General features: G+C 51.6%; 2 protein-coding genes across 7 annotated transcripts in view; one reads left to right on the top strand and one right to left on the bottom strand.

Annotated features, from left to right (window-relative positions):
- Nucleotides 1-5,789, top strand: part of RALGDS (ral guanine nucleotide dissociation stimulator) — a 47,864-nt gene extending 42,075 nt beyond the window's left edge. For 3 of the 4 annotated variants that reach the window (XM_084494059.1, XM_084494057.1, XM_084494056.1), the window contains exons 8-18: nt 122-225; nt 527-611; nt 1,280-1,357; nt 1,456-1,542; nt 1,856-1,888; nt 2,115-2,236; nt 2,358-2,453; nt 2,588-2,789; nt 2,954-3,280; nt 3,417-3,531; nt 3,716-5,789. In XM_084494059.1, the coding sequence (XP_084350185.1) occupies nt 122-225; nt 527-611; nt 1,280-1,357; nt 1,456-1,542; nt 1,856-1,888; nt 2,115-2,236; nt 2,358-2,453; nt 2,588-2,789; nt 2,954-3,280; nt 3,417-3,531; nt 3,716-3,891 (1,425 nt within the window). In that variant the 3' untranslated portion in view covers nt 3,892-5,789. The remainder of the gene's footprint in view (nt 1-121; nt 226-526; nt 612-1,279; nt 1,358-1,455; nt 1,543-1,855; nt 1,889-2,114; nt 2,237-2,357; nt 2,454-2,587; nt 2,790-2,953; nt 3,281-3,416; nt 3,532-3,715) is intronic. The other variant, XM_084494058.1, reaches the window with a different exon arrangement.
- GTF3C5 (general transcription factor IIIC subunit 5) lies at nt 4,133-14,452 on the bottom strand. Of its 3 annotated transcripts, none has more exons than XM_084494064.1 (12): nt 14,285-14,452; nt 13,761-13,986; nt 13,321-13,519; nt 12,241-12,436; nt 11,657-11,761; nt 11,111-11,225; nt 10,383-10,463; nt 9,719-9,816; nt 9,084-9,166; nt 8,657-8,799; nt 7,805-7,967; nt 4,133-7,521 (listed from the first exon to the last, which is right to left on the bottom strand). In XM_084494064.1, the coding sequence occupies exons 1-11, from the start codon at nt 14,435-14,437 to the stop codon at nt 7,810-7,812; spliced, it is 1,557 nt and encodes a 518-aa protein (XP_084350190.1). In that variant the 5' UTR covers nt 14,438-14,452; the 3' UTR covers nt 4,133-7,521; nt 7,805-7,809. The 3 variants fall into 3 exon arrangements, with proteins under 3 accessions (XP_084350190.1, XP_084350189.1, XP_084350188.1); XM_084494063.1 differs by having other exon boundaries at nt 4,133-4,524; XM_084494062.1 differs by having other exon boundaries at nt 4,133-7,967.
- Nucleotides 14,453-15,158: the final 706 nt, after the last annotated feature.

Below are 15,158 nucleotides of genomic sequence, written 5' to 3'. Positions count from 1 at the left end.
GGACAGCACCATCCTGCTCGCCTCCTGCCCCTGCCCGGAGCTGGGGTTTGGCAGTCTGGGCATTGCAGCAGGTCCCTTGGCTTTGTTTTTTTTAACACGGGGTCCCTTTGTCTGTCCCCAGGAGTGCCGCCTCCTGAAGAACTTCTCCTCCCTCCGAGCCATCCTCTCGGCTCTGCAGTGCAACGCTGTTCACCGGCTGAAGAAAACGTGGGACGAGGTCCTGCGGTGAGCAGCGCCTGCTGGGGTCCTGCTGGGAGGTCTCAGGGGAGGTTGTGCTGCTGTTGTGGCTCTTTAATGCATGGAGGGGATCGCTGCAGCTCTGGCTTTGCCCAGAACCCAGGGATCTAAGGAGGAAATAAAAGCAGCATTGCCTGCTTCTCCTTTCCATCCGAAACACCCTGGGATAACCTCAGACAGCAAGGCTTGCTGGAGCTGTGAGCTTTGCTGGGGTCATTTGGGTGAGCAGAAGAGAGCCCGAGGAAGCGTGGCACCGTTGCTGACTTCCCCCTGTGTTTCCCCCGAGCAGGGAGAGCTTCCGCACCTTCCACGAGCTCTCGGAGATCTTCTCTGACGAGAACAACCACTCCCTGAGCCGGGAGCTTCTCATTAAGGTACGGGGAAGCGGGCACCCACATCGCTGTACGTCTGACACGGAGCTTAGGCTGATGCTGGCAGAAATCTCCACGTTGCTCCAGCTGCCAGCCCTGGCGGAGCTGCTGGGGCTGCAGGCAGGGGGTTTGGAGCAGGCTGGGCTTTCTGCTTCTCCACCCAAAAGTCGTCATTGCCTGAAGCGCTCAGAGCAATTCAGCCAGCAGAGATAAGCAGTGGGATATGATCCTGTGCACCAGATGACGGCTGCTCCCCAGAGGCAGCTGCGTTTGAGCAACCTGGTGCAAAGGGCAGAGCTCTCGGGAGGCCTCTTGGTTTAAGGTTGGGCTGTGGGGTCTGTGAAAGGCTGCAGCCCCAGCGTCCTTCCCGCAGCTTTCCAGCCTCGCTGCAGATCGGGGCTGAGATCACACAAAACACAAAAGGGAACAAAACATCCCATTGAGGAGCTGTTTATACAGAGGGCTGGAAATGGGAGCAGCCTTTCCTATTCACTGAGGCTCTCCTCCCTGTTTGCCATGGAAAAGCTCAGCCTTGATTTCCTCCTTTTCCCCTCATTCCTCTTAACCTCTGCGAGCAAATTCCACCAGTAAAAGAGGGTGTGAACTTTAGCTCCTCTCTTGTTGTAATGGTTTCCCACCCGCGCTGATCCCCACCTCTCCCCACCACCCAGGAGGGCACGTCCAAATTCGCCACCTTGGAGATCAACCCCAAGAGGGCTCAGAAGCGGCAGCAGCAGCAGCGAGAGATGGTGAGTGGGGCACGGCCCTTCCCGTGTCCCCTTCCTGGTGGCTCTGTGGGCTGGGCTCAGCTCTTCGCTGACCCCGGCTGTCCCTTGCTGTCCCCCAGGGCGTGATGCAGGGCACCATTCCTTACCTCGGCACCTTCCTCACAGACCTGGTGATGCTCGACACCGCCATGAAGGATTTCCTGGACGTACGTACCTCCATCTCTATCCTCCAACCCCTCTCCTTCCTCCACCCGGGCATCCCCACAGCCTGGAGTGGAAAATGGGGGCGGTTCCCCGTACATCTCACTCTGACCCCCTGTGTGTCCTATATCCAACGCTTCCCCCTCTGTGTGTCCTATATCCAGTGCTGCCCCTGTGCCTCCATTCCCTGGCCGTTCTCGCACTGCCCCTTGGCGGGCACAGCCCGCACTGCAGCGGCTCCAAGCTGGGCAGGCAGAGAGGGCTGGGAGCAATTCTCCTTCTCCTGCTTCCCACTGACCTCTGTTCCTTCTTTTCCAGGGAGGGCTGATCAACTTTGAGAAGAGAAGGAAGGTGAGAGCTTCACCGTGGCATGGGCACAGCTGGGTGGAGGGAGGAGGCTGGCTTTGTGCAAGCCCAGGCTCTGCCGGTCTCTTTGGGGTCGATCTCTCTTTTTCTTTGCTGTGGTGTTCTTCATTTTGGGGAGGGAGATCTCTGTGCACAGGGCTGAGCTTTTTAGGGGTGTGTGTGCGCGCTGAGGCTGGCAAACATCCGTTCTGACTGCCTCCCTTGGCTGCAGGAGTTTGAAGTCATCGCTCAGATCAAGCTGCTTCAGTCGGCCTGCAACAACTACAGCTTCACGCAGGAGGACCACTTCGTGGACTGGTTCCACAGCCTGGAGCGGCTCAGCGAGGCCGAGAGGTGAGCACGAGCGGGGCCGAGCTGCTGCTGCTGCACGGGGAAGCCCCTGGCTCCTCGCCTCCAGCTCTGCAGCCTTCACCTTGCCCCGGCGAGCTGCAACCTTCCTCTCCTCTCCCCCCAGCTACGGGCTGTCGTGTGAGATCGAGCCGCTGTCGGAGTCAGCCAGCAACACGCTGAAGGCCAAGAAGAACACGGGCATCATCAAGCGATGGAGCGAGTGAGTCCGCTCGTCCCGGCGGGATGCGGGGCGGAGGCGGGTGCCAATGCCATTTCCACAGTGGCCGCGGTGGTGCTGGGCCATCCTTTCCTCATCCCGCTCCCTTCTCACCCTGCCCCTGTCCCTCCCGGCAGCCGGCAGCCGCCAAGCAGTGAGCCCTGTGCCAGCGGCAGCTCCCACTCCAAGTCCTTCGACCAGCTCAAGTGCGGGCAGTACCTGTGCAGCGGGGACGCCACCGACTCGGTCAGCGTCACCTCTGCCGGCTCCAGCAGCTCGGACGTGGAGGAGATCAACATCAGCTTCATCCCCGAGTCCCCCGACTGCCAGGAGAAGAAGGTACGGGGCAGCTCGTGGGGAGGCAGGCGTGCCCTTCACGTGGGGACAGCCCTCAGCCTGCTTTGGGGCTGGGGGCCTCGGCGTGGCGGGGTCTCACGCCTCCGGTGGCTGCACGTCCCCTGCTGGCGCAGGGCAGTGAGATCCCTCTGGCCTCCCTTCCCCAGCACTCGTACACCCCGTCTGTGGCTGATGGAGAAGCTAAAACCACTGTGTCCTCCGCATCCCCTCTCCTCCCTGCCCTCCAGTTCTGGGAATCCACCTCCCTCTCCTCCCTGGACACGTCGGGCATCGGCTCGGGCTCCAGCAGTGCCTCGTCCTCCTCCGTCTCCTCCACGCCGGTGACGGCCTCCCGCACCCACAAGCGCTCGGTCTCCGGCATCTCCAGCTACTCGTCCCTCTCGCTGCCCCTCTACAACCAGCAGGTCGACGACTGCTGCATCATCCGCGTCAGCCTGGCCGTGGACAACGGCAACATGTACAAGAGCATCCTGGTGAGCAGCGGGGAATTTGGGCAGGGGGGGCTCACCGCTCTTGGATGCGGGCATGTCCCACACCGGGAGGAGACGGAGGCGGGAGGTTTTGCAGCGTGTTGTCCCCTCTTCGGTTAATAATGCTCTGTGCCTGCAGGTGACGAGCCAGGATAAGACCCCGGTGGTTATTCGCAAGGCCATGGCCAAACACAACTTGGACGGGGACCGGCCTGAAGACTACGAGCTCGTTCAGATCATCTCGGAGGAGAGAGGTTCGTACCGGGGTGCGGGAGGCTTTCCAGGCCCTGGCTGTGTCCCCAGCTGACCACACCTCAGCCTGGGGAGCACAGGGGGGAGCAGGGCCGGGAGGTGGCAGCAGGGGGGTGCCAGCCCCCAGGGACTCCTCACAGCCCTTTTTGGGGTGTCCAACTGACCCCTGTCCTTGGACACTTCTAGAGCTGAAAATCCCTGACAACGCCAACGTCTTCTACGCCATGAACTCGGCCGCCAACTACGACTTCGTGCTGAAGAAGCGGGGTTTCTCCAAGGGGGTGAAGATCAAGCACGGCTCCAGCTCCACCCTGCCCAGGATGAAGCAGAAAGGCCTGAAGATCGCCAAAGGCATCTTCTAGCCTCAGCCCCACTGCCACCCCTCACCGATGGGGCCTTGGGGGCAGGCTGCTCCGGGCCCGGCTGTGGCTGGTCCCCGTGCCACCGGCACGGCGAGGAGCGACCCTCGCCCGCACCGAGAGCCAGGGCGCTTTGGCAACCGGTGGCCTCCGCCTCTCTCTGCACAAGCTCCTGTTTCAATCAGGTCTTTTTTTTTTTTTTTTTTTTTTTGCTCTACACAGGAAGGCAGCGGGGGGAAATCTCTCTGTTTTATTATTTTTATTTTTCAAACCTTCCACGGTGCGCCACTCGTCCAGCCGCCGGCCTGCCCAGAGCAGGAGCCCGCCTCTCTGCCGTAGGTGCCTTGTGTCCGCGCGAGCCGGGGAGCGGAGGCCTGCAGAGGGGCCGTTTGCAAGGAAGCTGCTCCGGGAGCTTCCCAGCGTTGGTTTTACCTCCACGTCCTTATCCTGGGAGAAGCCGTGGACGAGGAGGCACGCTGGAAAGGATTCAGCCCCGTGCCGGTGCTGGGAGCCCCGGGAAGGGCTGCGTGCGTGCCGCGATGGAGCGGGCGCCTCGTGCTCTCAATGACTGGAAGCCTTCGCGTGGTCTTGCTCCTCTCCCCGATGCAGCTGGACTTCGCCAGCCCGCGTTCAAACCTGCACCAAAGATCAAACGCCAGTGTCTCTTCTGCAGGCGGGGGAAGCTTTGCGCGCCTCCCCATGCCCCCAGAGCTGCCAGCCTAGCGAGGAAGAGGAGAGTGAATTTCTGTCCAAATCTGTGTAAATAGAGACCCTGGGTCTGCGCAGGTGGGCGAGGAGGCGAGACAGAGCTTGGGGTGCTCTGAGTACCCCGGTGCCGCCGCCTGCCCCCCAGAAAGTGCCACTCACCTTGGGCTTTAACCAGACTTTTTCAAACACTGACCATGGGAGAAGCAGCAATGAGACTTCTTTTGTATAAAACGAAAATGTTTACTTTTTTTTTTTTTTTTTTTTCAATATTTATTGGTTGTAAATAGAAGAGATGAACTTGTACATTTTACTAACCCAGCCTCCCCCTGCCCTGCAGCCCAGTCCCTCTCCTCTCCCCCCTGCTGTTTTCGGCTGCTGGAAGCAGCAGCCTTGCGCTGCCACGCTCTGAGGCACAGACCGCTCTGGCCTCCCTCTCTCCCTTGTTTCTCTCCCACTAGTTGATGGAGCAGGGGCAGAGATGCTTCTTTTATTGACTGTAGGAAACACTAACCAAAGGGGGGATTTTATTTCCTTTTTAAAACTTTTTTTTTAATTATTATTTTTTATGTTTTCTTTGCTCCTGGACCTGCTGGGCCATCTCATTTAAGCACTTCCTCCCACCCCACCCTCTCCTCCCTGTCTGTCCGTGCTGCCGGGCAGGGGCCACACATTCCCCGGCTCCAGGAGAGGGGCCTGGGCTGCAGCAATGCTGCGATCTCACGCTCAGGGGACCAGGGCTGGTGGCAGGAGGTGGTGGGACCCGTGGCACCAGGCGGGGAGAGGCCGCTTGCTTCTTGACCAACGGGGCTGGCACCAGCTCTGCCAGCCCCGTGTCCCCTTAGGGTGGCACGGCCTGGCCCACCATGCCCACGCTGCACATGATGGGAGCCCCTGGCACCCTGACGCAGAGCCTGCCTCCTGTTTCCCCCTCTCCCTGCCTGGAGCCTGGTACCAGCACCCCGGGGCCTCCCCTCGGCCCCGCGCCGCTCTGTGCCTGCCAGCTCCTGCCCACCCCGCTGTCACCGTCCCCTTCCTTTTCCCCTCCTGCCTTTTTCCCTCGGCAGCTCAGCATCACCGGAGGGACTGGCTGTACCATATGTATTTTGTACCACTTCAATGAAGGAGCACACTGCCCAGTGTGACTTGTACACAGCAATGTAATTAGTCTTTGCAATAAAATATCGATGCTCAAACGTCTCTGCCCCAAGGCAGGGGGTGTCCTATCTTCCTTCCCAAAATGCTGGCCCGTTCCTGGAGAAAGGAAATGGATCTGACCGTGGATGAGGTAAGGACTGAGCCTGGGGTTGTACCGTGCAGTACGTGAGTTGAGCTTTGTTTTGGGCTTGAATGAAGAAACAAGGCTTTTTTGTTTGCAGATCTGATTCCTGCTTTCAACTAACCCTGGTCGTTTGAGTCTGAGTTGTTGGGCCTGGTACATTTTCCAATAGTATAAATGTGACCTCTAATTTACTGGTTTTACTCCTTTTCATATTAGCAATGGTTTTAAGAGCAACTGCAAGGGTTGGTCCTTATGTTATGGATAGTGGTCTGTTTTGGTTTGAGGCATCATTCCTTTGGAGTTCAAGGGTTCCTTTCCTAGCATGGCCAGCATGTTTATTTTCTATTTTATAATTACACAGACTGCAGTGGAGATTGGTTGGGTGGTGTAACGGCTCTGAGTGTGGGTATTACAGATACAGCCCTGAGGCACAGAATTTCTTTGTCTTTTGTTACATAGATTACTTTAAAGCTGAGTTTTTGAAAACTAAAGGATTGTATTGTGTAGGTAGTGCTGCTAATGTCATTACCTACTAAGGCAGAATTAAGCATCCATGTAACTGCAGTCTTCCCAGACAGAGGCATTTCAGAAACAGCTGGAAAATACGTAAACTCTGGCCTGTTGTTGATAGAAAGCTGGGCTTCAGGTATTTTTCCTGGCATTTTATTCTTGGTGCCTGCTCACACCTGAGCACAGGTAGGTATTCTTACCTGGAAGTAGAGTGCCCACAGCATCTCTCCTTTTTTCCTAGTTCCCTGCTTGCATTGTATTGAGAAAGGTAAATCTGCTGCACAACCACTTGTGCCTCTGGCCTTGCACATTACCAGCACCTACGGTTTACCTTGGCTGGTTCTCCCCAGGCAGAGTAATACACAGCCCTGCTTACAAAATCATAAAGCTGTAACAAATGCCTCTGTACTTATTGTTGCAGCCCATGCTACCCTGAGGTAGCAGCACAAGGCAAAGCACAGGATTTCCCAGTGAGCTATAGGGTGTGCACCCATAAGGAGCCAGTCCTCATATATCTGATATTAGAATATATATGCAGTAGAGCATATTACCAACCACTACTGATAAACCTTCCACTTGTGACACTCTGGGGAATGAAAAAGACCCAGGAAATGCCAGCAGATCTTTAATTTCTGTGACTGCACAGTACCAATCCAGCCAGCGATAGCAGACTAATGGCCAGAGCGGGCAACCTCTACGAACCTGAAGCTCTGCCACATTGCCTTCTTCTTGCAGTCTTTGTTAATTCTGGCGAAGTCAAAATGGAATGGAGAAGCGTGTTAGCTAGTAAGGACAACATACGCTACATCCAACAGAAGGGAATAATTCACTGCCAGGAAGTGTTTTTGTCCTGCTGGCTTTATTTCCAGGATCACAGGCTAGGCTTGATGCTGAAGTCATTGCACAGAATTTTAAGTCACCTTAGTCAAAGGAAAGAGCAGCACCCTGCCTTTATGGACTCGAGTAACATCGGGGTGCTTTCCCTCAGCACCTCCTTGGGCAGTTTTTCTATTTTCCACATGGCCATCAACCCAGACAAGGTGTACTTCTCATAGACGGAGAGATACGGGACTGCAACTTCTGTTTTCAGGTGTAATTTCCAGATGGTTTGGACTCTGGTCTCTCTTCTTGGCAGCCTGTTGAGATGCTACATTAAATGCCATTTGGAGGCCAGCAAGAAATCTATATCCCCTGTCAATGTCTTGAGGGCTTATTATCCAGCAATTATGGAAATGTGGGCAATGCCTCCTGAACATCCAAAATGACAGCCATCAGCAGGTACCACAGTCAGTACAGGTAGGTAGCTGGCAACTTAGTGCAAGTTCTGGTTTCCCACATCCTGTGTATGGTTGCTGAGCCCTCAGCACTCAAGGAACAAGAGCCAAGAATATTCTGTCCAACAGCAGCAAGACTACTCACCAAATTCACACATAGTCCAGAATTTCTGTTTCCATTTCATTTTCACTCCCGTCAGAAGGCTTGAAGTCCTCTTCCTCCTCCTCTTCATCATCCTCATCCTCTCCAGACTCATATGCCAGCTGCTCTTTGCCATCTTCATTGCTTGTTGTACTTGAGAAAAGAGCTTCATTGGGAAGAAAGAGAGGAAAACATTCTGATGCATCTCAGTGCAACATGGGAGAATATACAGCAGAGTTCGTAAAACAAAAAGAGAAAGGCAGAAAAAATCTGAAGATCACAGCTAAGGTTGCACATCTTAATAGAATTTTTAAAAAAGGAAAAAAGCAATGTTTTCACACCCCTGGAATGCTCTTAGAACAGCAGCAGATCTGCAGTGTCATGTCTCATCTCCTATCTGATTCTGAGCTAATTCACTGGGATATTGATTTGGCCCAGCAAAAATAATTTCCTCGCTTCTTGTTTGTAAGATATATGCCATCAATAAAAAGGAAAAAAAAATCTTAATGTCACCAAGAGATACATCAGTAAGGATGATAGCTTCACTATCGCTGGGCAAAGACATTTAAAACTTGAAAGCTACAATACAGGAAAGATTAAAAAGAAATTCTTTACTCCTAGCTATTCCTCCAACCCACATTCACATGCAGGATAACAGCTGCAGCTCGTACACTGTGATGCACTAAAGCCCAGGGAGCACCAGGTGTTAAAGAGCACTTAATTCTGCACAGAGGCTGCAAATAAAGCAACGCTGCTTCCCCAGCATTGATGGCAATATCCTGATTCATCATCTCAATGTCATCAGGTAGGTAGTACTACACTGCTCGGCACTCTGAGGTTCAGAAACATCCTTACCAGGTCTAGTGGATCTGATGATCTGCTTTATCATCAGGGACATGCTATCGCGCAGATCATCGCTTGTCTTCGGAAGGCACCACCCATCCCGCTCTGTGCATTCTGTCTCTGCACCATCATTCCGATGGATGATTTTCTGTAAGCTAAAAAGGAGTAAAAAGGGGGTGAAATATTAGTCTTCTACAGTCAGATGCAGGCTTCAAGTAAGACAGACTGTGGCTTACTTCAGTTTCATTGAGCTGGACTAGCATATTTGGTTATTCACCTAGCTGTCGTATGAGAAAGGAATAAAAGTCTGTTCTATTTTTATTAAGAAGCTAAATACCTCTTCTGTTGCTGGTCAAGGAGAGCAAGTGTAATGGACTGGATATAAACAACAGGCTTTGAAATCTAGTTCTAACATGACGCAGCTGAAAGGGTGCCATACCTTTCCACGTTCAAGTCACAGAGTTGGTAGAACATCTGCCGGTAAGGGGGTAAGGCTCCTTCTCGGAAAATGTAGATGGATTCCTAAGAAGAGCAAAGATAGCAAGGATTTAATGCGTGTTTTGTGGTGTAATGGGGCAACCCTGGCACAAGGCATTTCCTACACAATTCTGTTCCAAGGCAATATCCAAGCTGCAGCTCTAGCTGTAGCTTGTTACTACGTAACAGCGGATCAGAAGTTTTGTTCTAGCAAAAAGGAGGAAAAAAATAGACTCCTGTTTAAATATTTATTTTGCCTTGCTGGATTCTGCAAGATGATAAACACACGGCAATGTTTTGCACTTTGCTGCCCATAAAGTTCTCCAACTTTATAAACTGAAACAAAACGCTCATCATGTTTAAGACTAGGGGTAAGACTACAATTTCCATCTTGCAGCGTGTAAGAAATATATTCAGTGAGCAGCAGATGAAGTTCTGGAGTGACACGTTCAGCTAGCAGCTTCCCAGGTAAGCTTTTACCCATCAACTCATTCAGGTCTCAAAGAGAAATCTGTGCCCCTAATGACTTATAAAATAGGAAACGTTTCCTTTTTACGATACTATTTCAAGATTCTGGTAAAAGAGAGTAATGCTTACCTTCAGCTTATACCTGCTGGAGGCAGACTTTTTTGCACTGGATGAACCAGAAGTACCAAGTCCCTGCTTCAGATCATGCACACTGACTGTATGACTTACTGAAAGGCAACAGAGGCACGATTAGGGACGTATTTCACTGTAGCATTGTACTGTTGCTTCTCTATGTTGATGCAACTTTGCTGATCAGCAAAAAACAGCAACCCAGCAAGTGAACTGCTGATTCTTCAGAGATGTTTCTGCAGAGCAGATCAGTCTCCAGAAAGGTGGTGAGTTTGGCTGTGTTCCTTCCACAGCACCTTTGTTGATACTTTTAATCTTTTCTACTTTCCTTTGGCAAAGAAACAAACCAAAACAAACAAAAAACCCTCCCCTCCTAATCTGTGCTGCACTATCACCAAGCACAAGTGCATGTTGAGTTCTCACAATGTTGCTTACGGATCTCGCTTCTGTCTGGCTCAGCCAGACATGTATCAAAGCTTCTCCCAACACTGTCCAGCAGGAGACTCTCCTGTTGGTTTTAACAACAGCATAATATTACAGATAGGGAGGGAGTGCCAATTTTGGCTCAGCTGGAATGCAGGAAGACTTTTCACTACCTGAGACTAAGATGGAGTAACCCAAAGAAAGAGCAGAGCCAGACATCCCGTCTGCTGGCACAGCATACCTGGCTTTTTGACAGTGATGGGCAGGCTGTAGTTATACGTGCTGCGTTTTGCTTTCACTGGCATATCGTTAGGTGCATAACCTAGAGGTGAAAAAAGAAAACCAATAATGAACTGAAGGTAAGCATTCTGCAGAGTAGCACTAGCTCCATAATAGAAGTGCTGGACTAGCGTGTGAAATGATCTTTGGGATATGCTGAATTTGCGAGATGGGGAGAGGAGAGGTGTCACATAAACAAAAACCCTTTTGGTTGGAAAGAGGGATCTATAAGATCTGATCGTGACTGGATGTCAGCTCTCTTGTGGACATATTACATGACCCAGAAGGTCCTTTCCCTCAACTTTCCCTCTACAAAGTCACAGTGCAAGGGAACCTTTGTCCTAAAGCCTCAGACCTGGTGCCCTGCACAAATGTTGAGTTCACTGAGGGAAAGCTACCATGGAAGCAACAGAATCTACGGAAACAGAATAGAATTTTCCATAAAATTCCATAGAATTCCAGAAAATTCCATAGAATTTTCTATGGAAAGTCAGCCAGCTGTTCCTGGGGATTGGGATGTGCCAAATGAGGGTAGAAATACCGCATGGTATAAAATAAGGTTTTAAAGGAGTTTATAAAAGATGTCCTTTTCATCAAAGCAGGTACAGCAATAAAGTTTGAAACAAATGAAAATAACAACAAGGATTAACCAGAAAGCAAAGAGGGTGCCTGTGGGTTGGGCCCTTTTACCGTATTTCATTCCACAGCGAATTCGGAAGTCCAGTACTTGATAAATCTTTGCTTCAGGGTGTTTTCTGGGGTCATACCCAAACCTAACCCATAAGCTCCTCCAGGGACCTGTTAGCTGTGTAAACATACAGGGGTAGATGGTTACAACAAATAGTTGTGCTGCAGAGGCTCTTAGACAATTCTAGTAATTTCCTGCATTGTCCAAATATTTCTTTTACTAACTCCTTCCTTGCTTTTCACAACCAGTATTTACATACTGAAACATGGGCAATCTATGCACTGAAGGCCAAATATTTGTGTGCCTTTAAAAATCAACTTGCAAGATCACAAGAAAATCTGTTTGGAAAAAATCTGATACCACTGCCAGGTGGACAATCAGTTTGAATGTGTGACCAAATTGCCTTCCCTTTTTCTCTTGACATGAAGCTCGGGTACTTAGTGGTGGGACCTCAGAACCTGCAGAGAGCCAGGAGCATCCAGGTGATCCACCCCTGCGCCACCTCCTAGCAGCCTCAGCCAGGACCACGGGCAGATGCCCAGACTTACCATGTAATAGGCCAGGTACGGCAACAGCAGTTTCAGCTTGTCTGGGTGGATGTTGACATTGGCTTTTACTGCATTCCGGGACCAGACTGGGCGGACTTCAAAGAGCTAAAATAATACATCATCACTTCAGGTATGTGCCCCTCGCTCACTTTCCTGACATGACATTGTCATGCCCTGACAAATATTTATCATATCTGTCATTTACAAGGGGAACCACAGCTGTTCAGGACGCCAAATATTCTGGTATCCCTATCAGAATATTCCAGCACCCTTGTTCTCTGATAGATTAGAGAACAGAAAAAGCAAATGCATATTTGGCTACGGTCACAAAAGACAGCTGGTGTCCAATGGGAACTGAATCTGAAAGCCTGGCTTCAGAAGCCTGGCTTCTGAATGGGCCCTTATCTTGAACAAGGTTAAACAGGAAATTTCACGTCACAATGAGAAAACCATAAGAGAAGCCACCAAGTAGTTGAGATCCCAACAGTTTTCTGGGAAGTCAAAGAAAATGGCTGCATGCAGTCCTTGCAGACACAGCATGCAACTGTAGAGTGCTCAGCCAAACTCAGGGGTGCGATACGTACCTTCCTCAGCTCTTCCTCCACCTTTCTATCCACAGCATTGGTGCACACTTTCTTCCAGGTCTGTACAGCAGCATCCAGGGGTTTTGTTGGGACTTCTTCCTCATCAAAGTTCAAAAAGATAGCATTGTGTGGGCGACGGGCCCTGCTGAGGCCAATGAGGTTCTCACCAGACACCTGGGGGTTGTTGTACCCATCCCTAGGAAACAAGGCAAAGGACTGTGTTTGCTTTCTGCCTGTGGCATGCGCAAACATGTGGCTTTCCTAGGAACACATAAAAATGTAGCATGTTTTTTTGATTTTTGATGTGAAGGGATATAGCCCTGTAAGGAGTGGGTCTTATTTTATCCCCAGCTCCCCAGGGAGCACTCTGGTAACTGTAAAGGACTCACCACTGAGGAAAGGTGATTTCAAGTTTTAAAAGCAAGCGGACAAACTACCTCTAGTTGCCTGTTGAAGGAGATGCCCTGCACTATCTGATAGAAACCATTCAGACAGTTGATAACTAATTTGCACAAAATATATTTGCTGCACAACAGGCTTCACATTCTGCTCTACTGGAGTTAGTGGATATCAGTAGAGTACGTTGACAAAGTGAAATGGAAACACAGGTATTAAGATAAGTTTGCTTTGCTAAGTGTTAATGAAGGACTGCAGTGAGAAAACGAAAGATGTTTCTTGTGGGAGACCTTGCAGATTGTTCTCCTGGCAAAAGTAACCTGGGGCCAGCAGGGCACAGGTGCAGTGAGCGTAGTCACACGACACACGGCATTGCCTCTCCATACTCTGCACTCAGCTCCAGCCCCCTGGAAGCAGGCAGAAAGCCACCCTCATGCATCCTACACTGCATGTCATGTCCTGCGTGGAGCAGTGATCTTCTATTGAAGCATTCAGCAGCTGATACTGATGAAATACATGAACAATATATTTAACGCTGAATGCATTGGATGCATCTTGTGTGATGAAAAATGAAACTTGAACTTTAAAACCTGTTTTAAGTGTATATCAATCCAACAAAATGTTTCATATTCCTTTCCTTTCAAGAACCAACATGGACTATTTATCAGGAGAAAAGGCACTAACCGGTGTTGGGTATCTGGCCGATAAAAATAGTCAACAGGAGTGTCTAGACGTGAGAAAATTGGTGGAGGGATGTAGAGAGGTAATTCTCTATTGAAAAACTCTTCCTTCTCTGGTTTGAGCATTAGGACTTTGTCATACATGGAGGTTTGTTTGCCATCAGGACCGGAGTGCATTGCCAGGTACTGGAAATCAGACATTCCTGTGAGAAGGAAACATTAAAACACCGTGAAATCATAGTGAAGATAACACTTCTCACAACACTCAGCTTTCAGGAGCAGTTGTCTGATAAGTCCATGTGAAGGTTTATACAGAAAGGAGGCTGTAACAACAGACGACTTGCTTTTCTTTGCAGTCTTAAATTCCTCAGGGGAAACATTTCCCTTTCCCCTCAGCCCTTCTCATCAACCTTTACGCCCTGCGGACCCAAACACAGGTATTACCTTGAAATTTGTAAACGGTGGTGACAATCCCAATGATTTCCATTTCAAAGTGGACTTCTGGCTGGGCTGGCTCTTCCGTGTCCTTCTGCGTCTTCCTCCTCGTGGTCCTCCTCCTCACCTTGAGCAGCATGGTGGAGGTGGGGAAGCGGTTGGCGCACACGGGGTGGCAGTAAGGGTCCTTGGGGCGGAAACACAGCTCCAGCCTTTTGGCAGGGTCGGCGTAGATCTGTGTCGGGGAGGACAGGGCCAGTCTCTGTTAGCAGCACCAGGGCTGGCGGCTTCCTGCAGCACCCAAGGGTGCTCCCACCCCATTTGACACCTCCCGTCCCACCTCCCTCACCCGGCTGCAGCCCAGGCGAGCCGCATCACCCCGAAACCTCGAGACAAACCACCCCTAAACCCCAGCAGCCCACAAATGAGGGGATCCCAACAGGGGGACCCCAATGAGGGGATCCCAACGCCAGCCCCCCATTCACCCCCACCCCACCCAAAGCCTCGAACCGCGCTCCCCAGCAACCCCTCACCCTCGACACCCCTTCCTCTCCTCCCAGGGTCCGCAGCATGGCTCCGACATCCCGCACCAGCCCCGGGTACTCCACGGACACCATGCGCGGCGTGCGGGGCACCCGCACCACAGCCGAGCCCCTCTCTCCCCAGCACCTCCCGCCCGCCGCCATCTCCCCGGCCCGCCCGGCAGCCGCCCGGCGCCTCCCCGCGGCCTCAGCGCGATGGTTCCGCGCCTCCAAGGTTCCCAGCAGGGCCAGGGAGGTGTTTTCCCCCCTCTGCCCTGCTCTGCTGAGGCCGCACCTCGAGTGCTGGGTTCAGTTTTGGGTCCCTCACGACAAGGATGTGGAGGTGCTGTGGTGTGTCCAGAGCAGGGATGTGAAGCGGGTGAGGGGTCTGGAAACAAGTCTGTGAGGGGCGGCTGAGGGAGCTGGGGGTGTTTGGTCTGGGGAAGGGGAGGCAGCCTATATCCAGCTCTGCCTCCTGGGCATCCTATATTCAATGTATACACCCTGTGCATCCCATATCCAGCGCTGCCCCTGTGCCTCCATTCCCTGGCTGCCCTGGCACTGCTCGCGCTGCAGCAGCTCCAAGCCAGGCAGGCAGAGGGCTGGGAGCAATTCTCCTTCCCCTGCTTTGCACCGAGCTCTGGGGTCTCCTTTTCCAAGACTGATCAACACCCGCAGTGGTGTCAAGTCGGGAATCATGCCAGGCACAAATCCTGGGTGACAAATCCTGACCCTCTTCTTCCTTCCTGAGCTTTAGTTCCTATGCCAAGCAGACTCGTGGCCATAAACCCATGCAGAATAACTTCCCCTGTGTTTATTTTCTGTTTTTTAATAGTGAACTCGGCAATGATTCACTAAGAGGTTTGTGTTGCATACATTACAGCTG

Source organism: Aythya ferina, assembly GCF_964211825.1.
Source record: "Aythya ferina genome assembly, chromosome: 20".
Classification (NCBI taxonomy): Eukaryota; Metazoa; Chordata; class Aves; order Anseriformes; family Anatidae; genus Aythya; species Aythya ferina.
This window is presented reverse-complemented; position numbering and strand designations above follow the sequence as displayed.